Below are 15,957 nucleotides of genomic sequence, written 5' to 3' on the forward strand. Positions count from 1 at the left end.
ACCAGCCCCTCCTTGTTGGTGAGAACAAGGTCCAGCATAGCACCTCTCCTTGTTGGCTCCTCTATCACTTGGAGTGGAGAAGGATCATATCATACACTGCTGACACTCTAGGTACTACACACTATCTAGTGCAAGGTAGCAGTCAGAGGGTCTGATCTTACAGTTCAGGTGCAAATATTCCACTGAAATAAAAAATTACCTTCCTACTCTCACTTGTGGAGTTAAAGCTTCATTTTTCAAGCGTAGCGTCATACACTGCTGACACTCTAGGTACTACACACTATCTAGTGCAAGGTAGCAGTCAGAGGGTCTGATCTTACAGTTCAGGTGCAAATATTCCACTGAAATAAAAAATTACCTTCCTACTCTCACTTGTGGAGTTAAAGCTTCATTTTTCAAGCGTACACTTTTCCAGCAGTGTTACGCACTAGGTCCATAAATTCTGTTTTCTTTAATTTCAAGCTAAGACTCCACTATGCAGTTTCTGGCAAAGACTATTTTAGAGGAACGAAAAGGCCTAATACAACAAATCACTAAACCAGAAGGTCCTGAATGCTCTCTCTGCTCTTATAAAATGTAAGAAAATAAGAACAAGAGGAAAACAAAATCTGCCCTTGACACTGTAAGAGCTGCCCCACACAAGAAACAGGGTTTGAAATATACAATTTGTAACTTCAACTTGTAAAAATTTCCACTTTAATGTACAAAGTCAAAATCTCAGTGTAATCAGACCCACAATTCAAAGCATTCACTTGCGACTATTGCATGAGTAAAAACAAATATAAAGGATCGTTCCCTTAAAAAAACATGTATGATTGTGTCTGCCAAATATAACAGTTAATCTGTATTATTTTTTATTTCAGTAAGATTGGATCTAGTTCACTTTTTAATCCCAGAGGAACACCCGCTCATTGTTACTGTAAGCAATTTCTATGTACAACATTATGTCTTACCGTAAGTTACATGTGTTTACATGTAATAGACCAGAATTTTTTACTCACGATAAAACACACAGCCATACTGTTGTACAAAACAAACAAATTAAAAGAATCCATCTTTTCCTATTTATAATTAGTTCTCATTAAACACAAAAAAATGGGTATTTTATTTCAAAGCAAAGGAAGGAGTGAGAAAATCTGGAAACTCTATTTTGTTTGCTCAGATGGCTCAGCCTAAGAGGATGCAACAGCTTTAACTGCAGCATCATTCACTTCAGCACTGCCCATTTCAGTAACCTTGAGAAAAGGCTTATACAGTTCATAAAAGACCAGCAAACCAGCTATTCACGTATTAGACATTTACAGCTAGGAACTGAGAGCTACAAACTTACGATACAGCTGTTATTACAACGAGGTAAGAATGGCAACTTCCAACCTGCATTGTCTAGAGACTTCTTCAGATTTCACAGGAGACACCTACTCTGTGGGCAGCCACACAGCTCTCCGAGAACGAAGCATTTTTGCTTTATTGTTGTGTTTCTGGAAATTTGCATAGACCTTACACAACAGAGGGCTAGCAGTTAAGAGCTTTCAATCCTGTAGAAACATTGCCCTTTTCGCTTTGAGATTATGTCTGAAGAATTCACCTGCTTGTGGATAAGCAGGGGAAGAGTGCCCTCAGGGCAAGCCTTCAATTTCTGGCAATCTGATGCTTTTAGGTGAACCAGAGCACCTAATGTATATTATAGCTGCCGAAGGAAATAATACAGTACTCTTCTTCACGGTCTCCAGAAAACCTCTGACTCCCTGCTGTTTTTTGTAGCAAACTTTGCAGAATTCCCTGCTGCAGAGACCATGCAGTCTCTGGCTCCTTCTCAGTCTGCTGGTGCAGAAGACACCTGGGGACCACAGTGAAGGCAGGCACTTGAGTGATTTACCAGGGACAGCAATGCAGAAACAAGTGTCCGCAGTGCCAGGTTGCGTGCATGCCCCTTTTGAAGCAACCTGAAGAGATCAGAGTAGCTAAGAGACTCCTAGTCTTCCTCAAAAGAACAGTGCCTTTCCCAGGGTCTGCAGAGCACCAGAGGAGGTGGTCTTCCCCTCTGCAGGGCACTCACTAGCCAGCACCAGGGAAGTGGTGCAGGACATACTTGGGAGGCAATTTTCAGTTTCAGAAGCTAATGGACCTGGTGTTTCAGATACGTTATGCGCAGCTCTCCAAATGCCACAGTATACGTACATTCTACCTATGCATCAGCTTGAAAGGCTGAGAAGATAAATGTCCTGTCTGCCACAATGAAGCAAGTGAGGGACCTATTCCTTTGTATAGGTGCTGCTTTGTTTAAAAAAAAAAAAAAAAAAAGCACAATGAAGTCAAGCAAAGAAAACAAGTTAAAATGAAGAGCAACACAGCAAGCCAAAGTAAGCAGAGATTTGAGGGAAAATACTGAAAATGCAGATTTACAGTCTAACATTGCAAACATTACTTGGGTACAGAACATTAAAATGTGTGCTTTTAGCCATGTTTTGGTTGTTTCACAGCCCAGTTCACAATAACGGGTAATATGGTTACTGTTAATATGGGTCTTTCACATCTGTTTACATAGCAGTGCTGTCAAACTCAATTCAGTGAGGTCTCAAATAAAGGAAACTGAACACTAACAGATCCCCTTCTGTGGGAAGGCTGGTACCCAGTTTCCCCGGATGCCATACACCAAGCTGTTCAAATGTCAGCAGGCACAAGACAAACCTCAGAGTGTCATGGCCAGAGGAAGCTCTGATTGATGGGCAGGAGGTTACAACAAGTTGTCATGATGGAAGAATTTACTAATTCAGTGATAGGCTGATCTAGGTGTGCAAATGGGAGCTCCTGGGTGACCTGATGACACCAGTTTCAGCTTCCCTAGCAGCCTCTGCTTCTTCCAGTGCAACATACTCAACTATGGCTGCACTAATGTGGTAGGTCATGTAGCTACGTGAAACAGTCCTGCACAACAGCCACACCTGAATAACTCATGATTTGCATAAGGTTTCACTGCAACAAGGTGGACGGTCCCAATTTAGACATAGAGTTTTATTTCTTGCTTATGAAATCTGCACATAGCAAAGAAAATTAAATAGATCATTTAATCACATCCCAGCTACATTAGCTCAGTAAACAGGGCCGTGACAAAAATAACTCAAGAGGTAAAAGTAATCACACTATCAGAAGACCTGCTTGCAGGTCAACTGGTGACCACATCAAACTCCTAGCAAACAGATTACGTTAATATGATAATTGGATGTGGCTGATAATGGGAGCAGTTCAGGAGCTGACCTGGCACTTCTACTTCAGTGGCAGTAAGGCAACACAGCTGGTTATTGGTGGTAAAAACTCGGTCTCTCTCATCTGATGTGCTATCACATGTCTACCAGCACACTCATTCTTGGTTCCTCAGACTTCTTAACCCTCTTCCCTTCCCTATTCAAAGAAACCAGGTGTGAATTGCAGAACGATGCTCCCTTCTTTGCTGTTACTTCAACAAAACTGATGTGCACTGGGGCACTTTGCAGAGAAGGTGGAGCATTCTCATCAGGAAAAATGCCAGCTTCAAGCACAGGCAATAGCAACTGGAAAGAAGGATAAAAGCAGTAGGATAATAGCAGAAGAACATTCCTTCCCTCTCCTGGAAGCAGAGAGGAGAAACAGAACATTCAAGACATCAACACTTCACTTAAAAACAACCATACAAACTTCATAGACTCAGCTGTGCTACCCTCACAACATGCACTTCTCCCCATTTCACTATTTCTTCCCGACTACTTTTGTAACTGGGATTGCATGCTCTTTGGGACAAGAGCGTCTTTGTTAGCTGGGCACTACTACAACATGAGTGCTTATTAAAATAATAGTATCCTAGGATGCATTTCTTATCTGTTTGTTAAAAAGTCTGGATATAATTTTGTGGTGAAAGGGTGGAACTTGCATCAACAAACCACCAAAAGCAACTACCAGATACGGCTTCTGAAGTCAATGTGTAACTCTGTGCAAGCTGACTTCTGCAGCATTGCTGCAGGCATCTTATGGGAAAATGTTTAAATTCTCTCTTTCTAAATTCTCTCAGTCTAAAAATCTGCCTGATGACACAACCACTCTTTTGAACTTCTACAGAAAGTACCTCAGATCACAGAATCTATTTACCCTGTTTGACAAGAAGCAGGCTCAAGACAGGATACAAATAGGGAACTTGTACTTGGTGCTGACAAATTTCTCAGGTTTTCAGATGTCCTACTGTAAGAATTTCAAATGTTTATTTTTCTTCACAGAAGACAGAGAAGCACTTTTATTCGCATTTAACAGATACGCGTTCCACTTGCCTACAGCATAAGGAATATGAATAGTACAGAAGGAGAAAGGACTTTCATGTTTTAGGGTTTTTTTTCAGATCTAGAGAAAAAGCAACTAAAAAAGTTCACCTTTAATTATCATTTTTCTAAAAATACCTTTAGGTCACATACCATTTTTAGGTAATGGTCATATTATTGCTACACCTCATAACCTCATAACCTCTTTAGTTAAAGAGACTATCTGCTCAGTACATAATTGCACAAGTCTGAAGTCTGCTGTTCAGGCTCAGCATCAAACCATAAAATCACAATGCAATCCATTTTATGGAAGCAGAGAGTTCACTCAAATATTCTGCAGCTACGTATTTTACTGGGGTTCAGTGAAGAAAACCATTGCCAAGAGACTGAGCTTTGGGGAATATTGAGAAGAGTCCTATATGTAATTAATTTTTTTTTAAATCATTCATTTTATTGAACCAGAAAGCAGACGACTTAAAAAAAGATACAGTTACTGCCATTTCATTTCCTTTTTGTAAGAAGACTATATTAGCAACATATATGGATTATGCAGGACTGAATCATACCATCTGATGTTAAGTATGAAGTCTGTACATTTTTGCTTTCATACTAGCTTTTAGCCTTATGGTCTAAATTGACAAACTGTTATAAACACGAGTGATTATGCTTCATTCAATGGCACTAGCTACATGTATAGAAGAAGTCTAGTTCTGATGCTAAACGTAAAGGCTTTACAGTTATCTCAACTGAATTAAAGATAATTGACCCCTGAATTAAGGGAAAGCTCCTTCTGAAAGAATCAGAATCAATAAAATCTTAAAGGAAACACAGTTACCTTGTGAGCTAATGAAAATTTATTAATAATAAAATTTATAATATCTACATCAGTAAAATTACAGCTTTAGAGTCTTATTCTGTGACTATGTCTTGTATTTGAGTATAAAAAAGACTTGCAAATATTTAGGCCATGAGGAATTAATTGCCTAATTTTCTAGAGTTTTATAACAAATTAAATAATTTCCACTGCAGGCAGGCAGTCTGAAGAAAAATCTTACTAGTTTCACTGCCATCAGCTTACTGAAGGAAATCAAATAAACAGCAATAATAACTACCACACTTATTTTAGAGCAAAAGCTCAAAGAGTTTCATACAGAGAAAAGTTAACTAAAAAGTATATACTCAGAACATCTAGTTACAGCAGCAGGCTAAATGATGCCAACATTCCCTGTTATTCTGAATACTCTTAACAGGGTAACTGTAATTCTAAAAAACCCCACAAAACTCCCACAACCCTGTAAAAGGAATGAGACATTTGTCAACAGATGAGCAATATCATGTGTTTAACCAGACTAGTTTTGTTTTCAATGCCCACCTGCCTGCAACTTTCACAGATGCTGCAGAGAAGACTGAGATGTGAAGGGCTTAATCCTACAGCATTATGCACCTTTCCTTACAGCCCTCCCCAAAGCCTCAGATGGTGATTTAGAGCAGAACATTACAAACCACTTTATTCACACCAGTCTAACATCATCAGACAGTGATGTGTACAGTTTTGCAACTTCTCATTCAGAGGGTGAATCAGGTGGCGATTATTTAGAGAAGGGGCATGTGGTAGAGCAAAGAAGTTCTGGGAAACATCCATAACTACTGGAATATCCAATCTGAGCAAAAGGCTAATTTCAGAGAAAATAAGTTAACACAATACCAAGTATGTCGGGGCAATTTCACTTAGTTTACGCTTATTTAAACAATCCTCCCAGACTAGATTGGTTACCCATGGCACATTAACCAGAAGCAGGAGCTCTTGGCTTCTGGGGGAGCTCAGTGCTGCAGAAGGGGACTCACAAAATCTGTCATACTGAGCCTGCCAGCTTTGAATTGCCAGAATCTAGCCCACTGAAAGCAGATGCACATCTTAAATCCTATCCTGCCCTAACACGCTGCTCACTGCTGTTAGAAGGTACATCTATGGAGCAGGGATTCTCTTCTGAAAACAAACTGCTAAATCATCTTTTTCAAAGAAGTGGTGGTGATATGTGTATGTAGAGAGAACCAAACTGATGCATCCTGCAAGTTAAGTTTGTGCTCTAACTCATTAAGTTAGAGAGAGTACCATAATTTATTCCCATTTTTGTTTGTTTGTTTGAGAGGGGGGAAAAAAAAAAAAGAGCTAAAACTTTTTTTGGGGTCCCCAGTCCTGCCAGCACATGTTAAATATCATCTGACAGGACTTTGTAGATTCAGGAGCTTTGCTTCTGGATTCTGATCAGGGCTATACATAGGTTGGGAACTTTGCTTTAAGCACACACAATTACTTCATTCCTGCCTGGATTCCTTAGCTATCTGAGGAACCTTAAAAAAAAAAAACGCATCTGTATAACTTAACTGTTTCAGTCTTGGTGACAGAAAAAAGCAGGACTTACCACGAACATAATTTTAAGACTTTGGCATCTAAATTCTGAAAAATTCCTATTTTGAGTGCCTAAATAATTTACTGGATCTTTCTGCAAATGACTTGCTTTTGATTACAGTGCAGTTCTATGGCATGGACCATGGAGCGGCCCACAATTGCAATCAGTGACCACTTGGGAAAGTCAAAGTTAGAGCATCTAAATAACTTTTATCATAAATCACCAGTAATGACAGGTTTTTTTAAAAAGTACTGCACATATTTCAAATATATATACCACATGTGAAAGGAGATTATTTATAAGCTGAGATTTCAACAGCAGGGTTTTTCTGAATATCTGGCATCTTGGTTTTACGCAAAACCTGAACATGCCTTCCAGCACAAGAATGGAAGAAAGTATTCCACCTGTTTCATTAGGAGAGAAATAGTCTCCCTTATAAGCCTTTGGCACCTCTGAAGATTTCTTCCTGCAGATTTTTGTAATTTCCTTAAAAAAAGAGGAGAAAGTGACCCACATTTAATGTAGCTATTGTTTACTTTATTACCCTTCTGTAGTGGAAAATACATAATGTCCATGTCCCATCCTGACCATACACCACCCAACCCCACCCCCAAAATAGTAGCTATGGTGCCTTGGTACATTAAGCACATTGTAGAAATGTTACCCTTTGTGCACCTCACACCAGCCAGAAGCAGGAAACTTCGTGGCAGTTTGCAGCGTTCCTCTAGCTAACGCTCTTTATAATAGGAATTTTGCTTCTAAATGCCAAGGACTCCAAAGACTAGTTGATTGTATTTTTATTTGTAATACTTGTACAAGTGTTTGTATCAAGTACAGACAGAACTGGTGTGAACTTATCAGTGAGTCGACACACATGGGAAAGAGGATGATTAAGAAACCTCTACGTCCTCTGCTTGTGATTGTGGAATAAGATTTTTGAAAGCTCCTCCACACATAATTTTCAATAAGTATTTAGAATTTAAGCACTATGGACTTTCAAGGTGAGGCAAAGGAATCATTACACAGCAAAAGAGAACATGCAGGGAGGTATCTGAGCTAGCTGCAACTAATCCGGCTCCAGACCTGAACACAGTTAACTTGAATCAGCCCCAAAAAATAGCCACTGTTAAAATCACTCTAATATCTGCACACCACCACAGCGTGTGAATGAATCGGTTCACCTGCAGCTTGCCTGGCACCGTGCACTATGTTTGCTTACGCAAAACAAAACATGCATGCCCTCAGATTCCCAAGTAGCATTTGAAAATGGGACAGGATAACTCTTCAAGTCAATCCATAAATTCCAGAGGAAAAATTATTGCAACTACCACAATACAGTTCAAAGTAATCCAAAATAATTATTCTTCTTCACATCTAGTTATGTGCTCAAATACAGGTTCGCCCAAATCATGGGTAGCTAATTTTACATTTAAAAATCAAACTAGCATAAACTGTGTGATTTCCTAGTCCCACACTGAGGAGCTAGTTATAACAGGGAAGATGACAAGTAATATGTGACAGAAATGAAATGAACAAAAGAAGAAAATAATTTCCCTGTTTTTTTATCCCAAATCTCTTCATAGCATAAATTCAAATTGACAGAACAAAGATTAAAGAATATTTTTCCCCTGAGAAGATACGCTTCCTCATAATTGTAATGTCAAAATCCCTGACATCTGAGCCTACTTTATCTAACACAGCTAAAACTGACAAAAAAAGTATACCCTGTAAGCCTGAGGTAAATAGTTTGAAATAACTAGAGTCAAATGTTTAACTATGAATAGAATCTTCTCTTAGCAAGAAGAGTGTCTGATGGTAGAGTACCAGGAGAAAAAACTTCTCAATTAACAATCATCCTTACATAAAGTATCTGGACATATTATGTAAGCAGAAGGAAAGGGCATGAAAGAGCACTGTAAAACTCCATGGCCCAGTATCTACCAAAACACAGTTAAATGCAAAAAAAGGAAAGTGTATAAAACTCATGCAGGTTTAAAAAAAAAAAGTGGAATTTAAAAAAATGTGATAAATACCATTTGTATTTTCAAATGTAACAAATTACGCAAAATCAGGACAACTTAAAGAAATGAATATACAAAAAATCTTAAAATATTCAAATTGAAATATATTTAAACAGAAAAAATTTTAAGCCAACCATGAGATTGTAAAACTTACTGGCCAAATACTTGGAATCAGAATTTATAAGTGCACATATAAAATTTTAAGATCCAACCATGAGATTGTAAAACTTACTGGCCAAATACTTGGAATCAGAATTTATAAGTGCATTCAAACCTGCCCTTTGACTCCTTAGCTTTTCCTACCTGACAAATACATGACTTTTTAGGATTTTCATAAATTATGTAGCTAACTTTAAAATGTAAACATACATATTAGTTTTAAATTGCAGACTGTACCAGATAAGGCTGATATAAAATTCAGATTCAGTTGTGACTTGCCAATTAGAAAACATATGCTAGGTAAATCTCCACACAAAGCTTTTAATTTATGAACCCAAATAGCAGTTTTGGTTCAGGTAGCTGATACTTGATTTCTAAAAATGCTAACAGACATCAGTTTTTATTTATTTTATTTTTCATATATCTGGCAGGAGGTGGGGGATGATCAGGACCAGCACTGAATGCAGAATCTCCATATACTAAATTCTTTCCAGATTGCCCCAGAGCCAAATCTGCAGCACTCCAGAACTCTGATATCCCGACGAACTGGAGTCACGAAGGACTTCATTTTCACCTTCAGAACGATAGCCAAAGGCAAACAGAACAAAAATTAGGATATATGCAAATATATCTTTTGCAATATCTAAAAAAGAAAGAGCACAAAGCTTACATACCTAATATATCTATTTTTGCTGCCTCACACCACAGTTGAACGTAAGAGTCTAAAATTAGGCATCCACCTCAATTTGAAAGCTGCATCCCTCAGGCTTAGCAGGTATCACTTAATTTCTGTGACAATAACATACAGGATTTTGTTGTATACTATAAAAGATATATATGCCTGGAGACAGCTGTGCCCTGAAGTCTCTAATAAGATGAGCCAGGGTAAACTGTCTTCATGGAGCTATTATCACAGCAGAAAAATTTCACTGGGCTTCCTTCAAAAGTTTACCACACAAAAGTGATTCAATTCACTACGTTCTCTGGTTTCTTTTCAATCTTTGCACAGCACCAATCCCCAAATTTCTATCACTCCCCCAAGACCTTTATTTCATTATTTCTATCATTGGAAAGAAATGACAAGTTACGATTATCTTAACCTCTCAACATGCCTCACAACAGCTAACATAGTTTCGCAAAGCAGCAGCATGAGCGCGTGCTAACAAGAGTTGCTGCTGCAAGCTACATGGAATGAACTAGGAAAGCACAAGCCCTCGGAGGCTGCTCAGCTACCACCTGAGCTCAGAGGTTTGCCCTGCCTGCAGCTCCGTGCCTTCCCGCTCAGCTCCCATACCATCCCAGTATTTTCCCCACTCCTGAGCTGCCAGCCTGGGAGGAGAGCTCAGGGAACTCAAGTGCAGGTTCATAAAACCAGGCTCATGCCAAAATGCAATTGCCAGCACTTTCTTTCCAAACACAACTGGAGAAAGGTGAAAAGTGACGTCTCCTTTTGACCTTACGGTTATGGCATTTGCCCAGGAAATAGGTCCTCATCTTGAGGGGAGTCAGACCCTGTCACTCACATCCACCGACAGAAAGCAGTTAGAAGGCGAACCTTCACCCTGCCTTGATGAAGCCTGGTTATGATGCCTCCCCCACTGTGGAGAGGGAAGAACCAGGTGCCCAAGAGATGACAACCCACCTCACCAACAGCAACCAGAAGCACCTCCCTGACGTGACTACGCTGCAACTTGGCCATTAGACTTGCGCTGCCTCTTTTGCTTCCCACCTCCACCTTGGGCGCTCCCAAATTACCTGTTGGATGGCCGAACAACTTCAAAAGGGAAAGCAGAGAGTAAGTAAAGATAACCACATCTAAGAAGGCTGCTGTCCTGGGAATAGAGATGGGCACAGACCTCATAACCCTCACTTCCAATGCAAATTGGCCAATAGCTAGAAGACTAAGCATCCACCCCAAACTCAGACACCGAGCTCTCCTCACAGATTTCCTAGGAACCCAAGACATGAAACACCGCCTGGGCTCTACTCCGCTGGAAAGCATTGTCAAGAGTTCAGAAGCACAGTGTTTCCACAAAGTTTTAATTTGCTCTAATCCCAAGTAGTTTTCAACCTTGTTGAGACACAGCAAGTCCAAGCTTCAATACCAATCCAGAAAGCACATTGCACTGTTTAACAGAGATCTTCTGTGTTTTCTAAAATAGCTGTTAGAAATACTACAGCTCTGCTAAACAACGCTGAGGTAGCATCTGATTCTCACAGCCCTTCCAGAGTCCCATAACGACAATGAAAACCAGAATTTCATAATGCCTTTAATGAAAGCACCACTTCCAAAAACTCCTATTCAGCAGGAAGTGGAGGTAGGGAAGAGAGCTGACACAAGCACTGAACAAAATCCATGCACATTAATTCAGTCATGGGTTTTATTCAATTGTCAAAACCTTTCAGATGGAAAACGATCCTTTAGGAAGCAGTCCGAGTGATGATTTCTTTATTATTTCTTCACCGCCACTCAATACAAAATATCAAACACAATTACAACAGAAGAAAGTTGAAGAACATCTAGTCCTCATCTGATCTGAAACGTGCACAAACACAATAGGCATTAATTTCATCACTCTGACAGCAACTGGGATAAGATGCTAAGGGTCACAGAGAGATGACAGCATTCATCATATTGAATTACTAGTCCTTTCAGCCCTTCAAACGTCCTAATCACAGGCATATTTACAGTCATTTTGGTTTTCATATTCTATGGTCAGATGCAACTGTTTATTGTCTGTATGAAATGTAAGAGACCAGACTTCCCTAACAGAGTAAAGACAAAAGCAGTAACACAACCACAGTTCACAGGCTACTTGATGATTTAGAAACTTGGGGCCAAATCTACTATTAGCACAAGCAAATGCAAGTCCTCCAAAGCACATGAATTGCACCTGTTTGTGTCAGTGGCTGCTTTGGCTCGTTGCTGATAAAATTAACATCCTTTGCTCTCTTAAGACTTACTACTCACTTTACATAGAGTTCAAGCATCTTGTATATATTCTTCCTAGAAGAGTACTGTAGCACTTCTGCAGTTTACAGCAGGACAGGTGGGAACCAAGACAACTGCATTTGCATCTAAAGCAACACAGGGCCAAAACAGGGCCATTCTCTCTATGCCACTTTCCAACAGACCGCATTTACAGATTTTCATTACTGTGAGTTTATAATCCTGGAGATTGTTGAAGAGCGCTGTCATGATGCCACGTTTAGATTCATTTTATATATTTATAGCTCCTTAATAAACTTCCTGGATATCTGCTAAACTGCAATTGCACTGACAAATTTACACAGCATTATAGGATTTCACTTTATAGTCATACCGGTTTTGTCCAGTTTACCTCATTTACAGGACTGGTACGTTCTGGGTTGCTTTTTGTACTCTAAATACTGATTCTTCAATTTTCTATAGCCAACTCTTGCATGATAGTCAGCAAAAGGGCTATTTTTGGCAATTCATTAACAGAATTCTAATATTATTGGAAAATCTAAACTGATTCCATCTTAGCTCAAGTTCTCTTAGACTTTGTAAAACAAATCGTTTTGGTGGAAAAAAAATAGGTCTGACCCAAAATTTAAAAAGGGAAAGTATTTACGGTATAAGAAGGTAAGAAACTTTTACAGTCACTTCATGAGCCACTCTCTAGAACATAAATACTTAGTAAGGGTTCACAGCAATTATAGCTCTGTAATTATTTTAGATCTCAAGTCAAATACTTAAGAGAAAGGGAATTATTAGTCTTTCAAGATTTTCTGTCATGCAGTTCAGATTATCATCTTATTTAGTTACATTGCACAACTAAAAAGCATTTGCTACAAAGATGAAACGCCTTCCTACCATGAACTAGAGTTTTTGTTTTAATAAACTTGGCTAAAAACATCCAAGTCAAGGAGAATAAAAAAGAAGAAAAATACATTTGTGCATATGGTCCTGAGGGGGAGACTGATTTAGATACCTGATGGACTAGCAGCAGATGATACACAGATACATCACTTCCTGACAAATAAATAAGTAAAAAATAAATATCAAGATACACTAGTATTTCATTCAGTCAAAAAATAATCTAAGTTTATGATCCAAACCAACTTTATTCTATTAAGGCCCCACTCACATTACTGGCAATTTCAGCAAAATTATTTTAAGATCAGACATCTCAAATATTCACAACTGCCTTGGAGAGTTATTGTATTGAAAAACCACAAATACTCCAAGCGTAATAAACCAAAGAATGCTAAACAGTACATAATGTTAAAGACTTTTTATACAGGGTAAGGCGGCGGCAGTGCTAAGAAAAAGTCACTTAAGCACCTGTATAATCCTAATGACTTCAGTGAGACTACACAACAAGTTCTAGTATTCTGATGGATGACGTTGTTGGCCTCCCATTTCTCCAGTTACAAAAAAATATCCCAGCACACTTCAATCGATTGAATAAATTAATAGACCTGAAAGAGATGCTGAATTCCTCCCTCCCAAGGCTATTACAACGCCTTAATGCTGGTAAAGCCCTACAGCTGCCCTTATGAAGCCATGTAAGTTACTATTCTTGCATTGTTTTTTGGGATTAAGTTTAATGATGCTACACTTCTGCATCTAATTACACGCCTTAAAACCAGCCAATTCACAGTAGCTCTCAGGTTTCCATCCCAATCTCAAACACTCAGGCACGTGCTTAACCTTCCACTGTGAGTTTCAACTTAAAACGTGTTCAGTGTTCACAAGAGTAGGTCTGAAAGGACACCCTGTTTCTCCTCCTTAAACAAATGGGGGATATCTTCCAGTTAAAAAATACATGAATTTTAGGATTCTACCTCTTACCTCTCTACATATGTATCATATTTTCCAAGTTTTTATTTTAACTTTCAGTCTCAGTTACTATTTTACTTATCCTATGACATATGCCATGTTGGTTTTGTGGGCTCTCTTCTTTGTTTCTGTTATCCTTTATTTCAGCTTTGCATATAGCATCTCTTCTTCTCTTAATATCATCTGTTGCTCACTGTGACAAAGCATCTCTATTGTAGTATTTTCTTAAGTGATCACCTGTACTGTCTCCCACCAATTTTTTTGTGTGTAGATGAAGTTTTATCAGTGCAATAAAAGAAAAAAGAGGTCAACAGACAATGGCTGCCTTTTTGTTTCTTTTGATTAGCACTTTCCTTTCTGTACCTTTATGTCACAGGCATTTTTTTGATACAAGTTCTTATCAAAAGCTCAAAGTGGTTGCTACTCTGTGCACATTATTTTTAGGAAATTTGAGTAATTTTTCTGTTACAATTTATATCTTGATTTTTGGCTCTCGTTCTTAGAATGGGTTGAATTAAACTACTATACTGCTACTTTCAGCAACTAATGACCAAGGTGTGTTACTACACATCACCATACCTGCATTAAAGATGCTACATAAAAAGGAAGGCAGATAAAACAGTTAAGTACTTAATGTGTGAACTACTGCTCCCTCTTCCCTTTTTTATCTTTTTAATTAAAAAAACCCAGACATGTAAATCACAACACAAGTTAACTAACTTGGACAAGATGCAAGGGTGAAGTTACATGAATTACAAGCTGAATCAAAAACTAATTACCACTAAAAGATCTCACTTCTGTTTTGTATCCATTCTATTCACCCTGATGTCAAACTGTGCAATTCTTCCATCTTTAGGTGGCCTTAGGGGTTTCCACGACAGTTGGTACAAAGCGAGGCCTACAACTGCAGCTCAAGAGTGGAAATTAGGGAAGACCTAGCTGGATTTTGAAACAAATGCTTCATAAGAGAATGGACGAATGCTTTAGCTGTAAGTGTGAAGAAGACCCTATTTGTACCAGCTCTGTCACTTGTCAATCAACATGTAAGCACTTGTTATTCTTTACTCTCAAGCACCTGCAGCTGACATGAACTTCAAATACACTTCTGTATATTCAGACAACTTTGAAAGTCAGGTTTAGGCACAGTAAGCACCTGTCATTTACGTAATTATTTTTTACATGTAGAATTAAAAGTCTCCTTATGTACTTTTCAAGTTGCAGACAAATATGTAACCTTTCCAACATTTAACGCTCTGTGAGATAAGTATTATTATTTGAACGCAAATACCCCTCTGATCACGCAAGAGAGGCCTCCAATTCCAACTTATTAACCTGAAACCTTGGACTTCAGTTTCTGAGATACTGAATAATCACAAGCCATGGCTGATCCAAAATTTAAGGGCCCAAGAGTGACAATGGGTAGACTGCATGAGAACTGAGATGCTGCAATAATTTAGAGATTAAGCAATCTATTTATTAAAAACTTGTAGGCGTATTAAGTACAATTATAGTTGATTATAGTTTTCTTATCTACTACCAATTTAATACTACAGATGTGCAACACAGGCCACAGGGTTCAAGTGTGCAAAGGAGGCTGCCATTCGAGCGCTGACAGAGCACGACCGGTGTTGCATCCCTTCCGTTTTCCCGACCTGCAAAACGAACACAACACCAGTACTCCGTGAAAAGCATCACCAGAGGAGCAACAGCGGCTGCGGAACAAGGCTGTCCTCTGAGGATCCGGAGCCCTCACCGGTACCGGGGAAAGGCCACAGCCCGCACCTGCTGGCGGCGGCCACTTCCTCCCCGCGGACCTCACATGGCGGCGGGCGGGCCCTGCGAGGCGAGCTGCGTCCCGCCTGCCGGAGCGGCCTGAGGAGAGGCAAAGGGGGGCAGGCGCCGGCCGGGAGGCGAGCCGAGAGCCGCGTGCCCGTGGCCGACATCACCGACGGCCGCTCCCCAACGTCTGCCGGCTCCCGGGGGGCCGCCAGGCCAGAGGCTCCATCCCCTGCCCTGCCCTGCCCTCCCCGCCCGGCTCACCTGCACGCCCGTGTAGTTCTCGAAGAAGAAGAGCACCATGCTCTGGTAGATGGTGTAGAGGCGGTCGTCCACCTCGCGGTAGAAGCGGGCGGGCAGCACGGCGGAAAGCAGGCGCCAGGCGCTCCAGGCCAGCACGTAGGTGGGCGCCGTGCCCATCATGACGGCGGCGGGCAGGACGTAGCGCATGGAGTAGGTGTGCAGCACCAGCGACAGCAGCATCTTCCCGCTGCCCCCCG

The 15,957-nt window shown here is 39.9% G+C and overlaps 1 protein-coding gene across 1 annotated transcript in view; it reads right to left on the reverse strand.

The window, feature by feature from the left end:
• Positions 1–15,951, reverse strand: part of AGPAT5 (1-acylglycerol-3-phosphate O-acyltransferase 5) — a 62,611-nt gene extending 46,660 nt beyond the window's left edge. The window contains exon 1 of the mRNA XM_009288571.2: positions 15,722–15,951. Coding sequence (XP_009286846.1) covers positions 15,722–15,940 — 219 coding nt within the window. The 5' untranslated portion in view covers positions 15,941–15,951. The remainder of the gene's footprint in view (positions 1–15,721) is intronic.
• Between the last annotated feature and the right edge of the window lie 6 nt (positions 15,952–15,957).

This window comes from Aptenodytes forsteri, unplaced genomic scaffold, assembly GCF_000699145.1.
Source record: "Aptenodytes forsteri isolate BGI_AS27 unplaced genomic scaffold, ASM69914v1 Scaffold100, whole genome shotgun sequence".
NCBI classification, from domain to species: Eukaryota; Metazoa; Chordata; class Aves; order Sphenisciformes; family Spheniscidae; genus Aptenodytes; species Aptenodytes forsteri.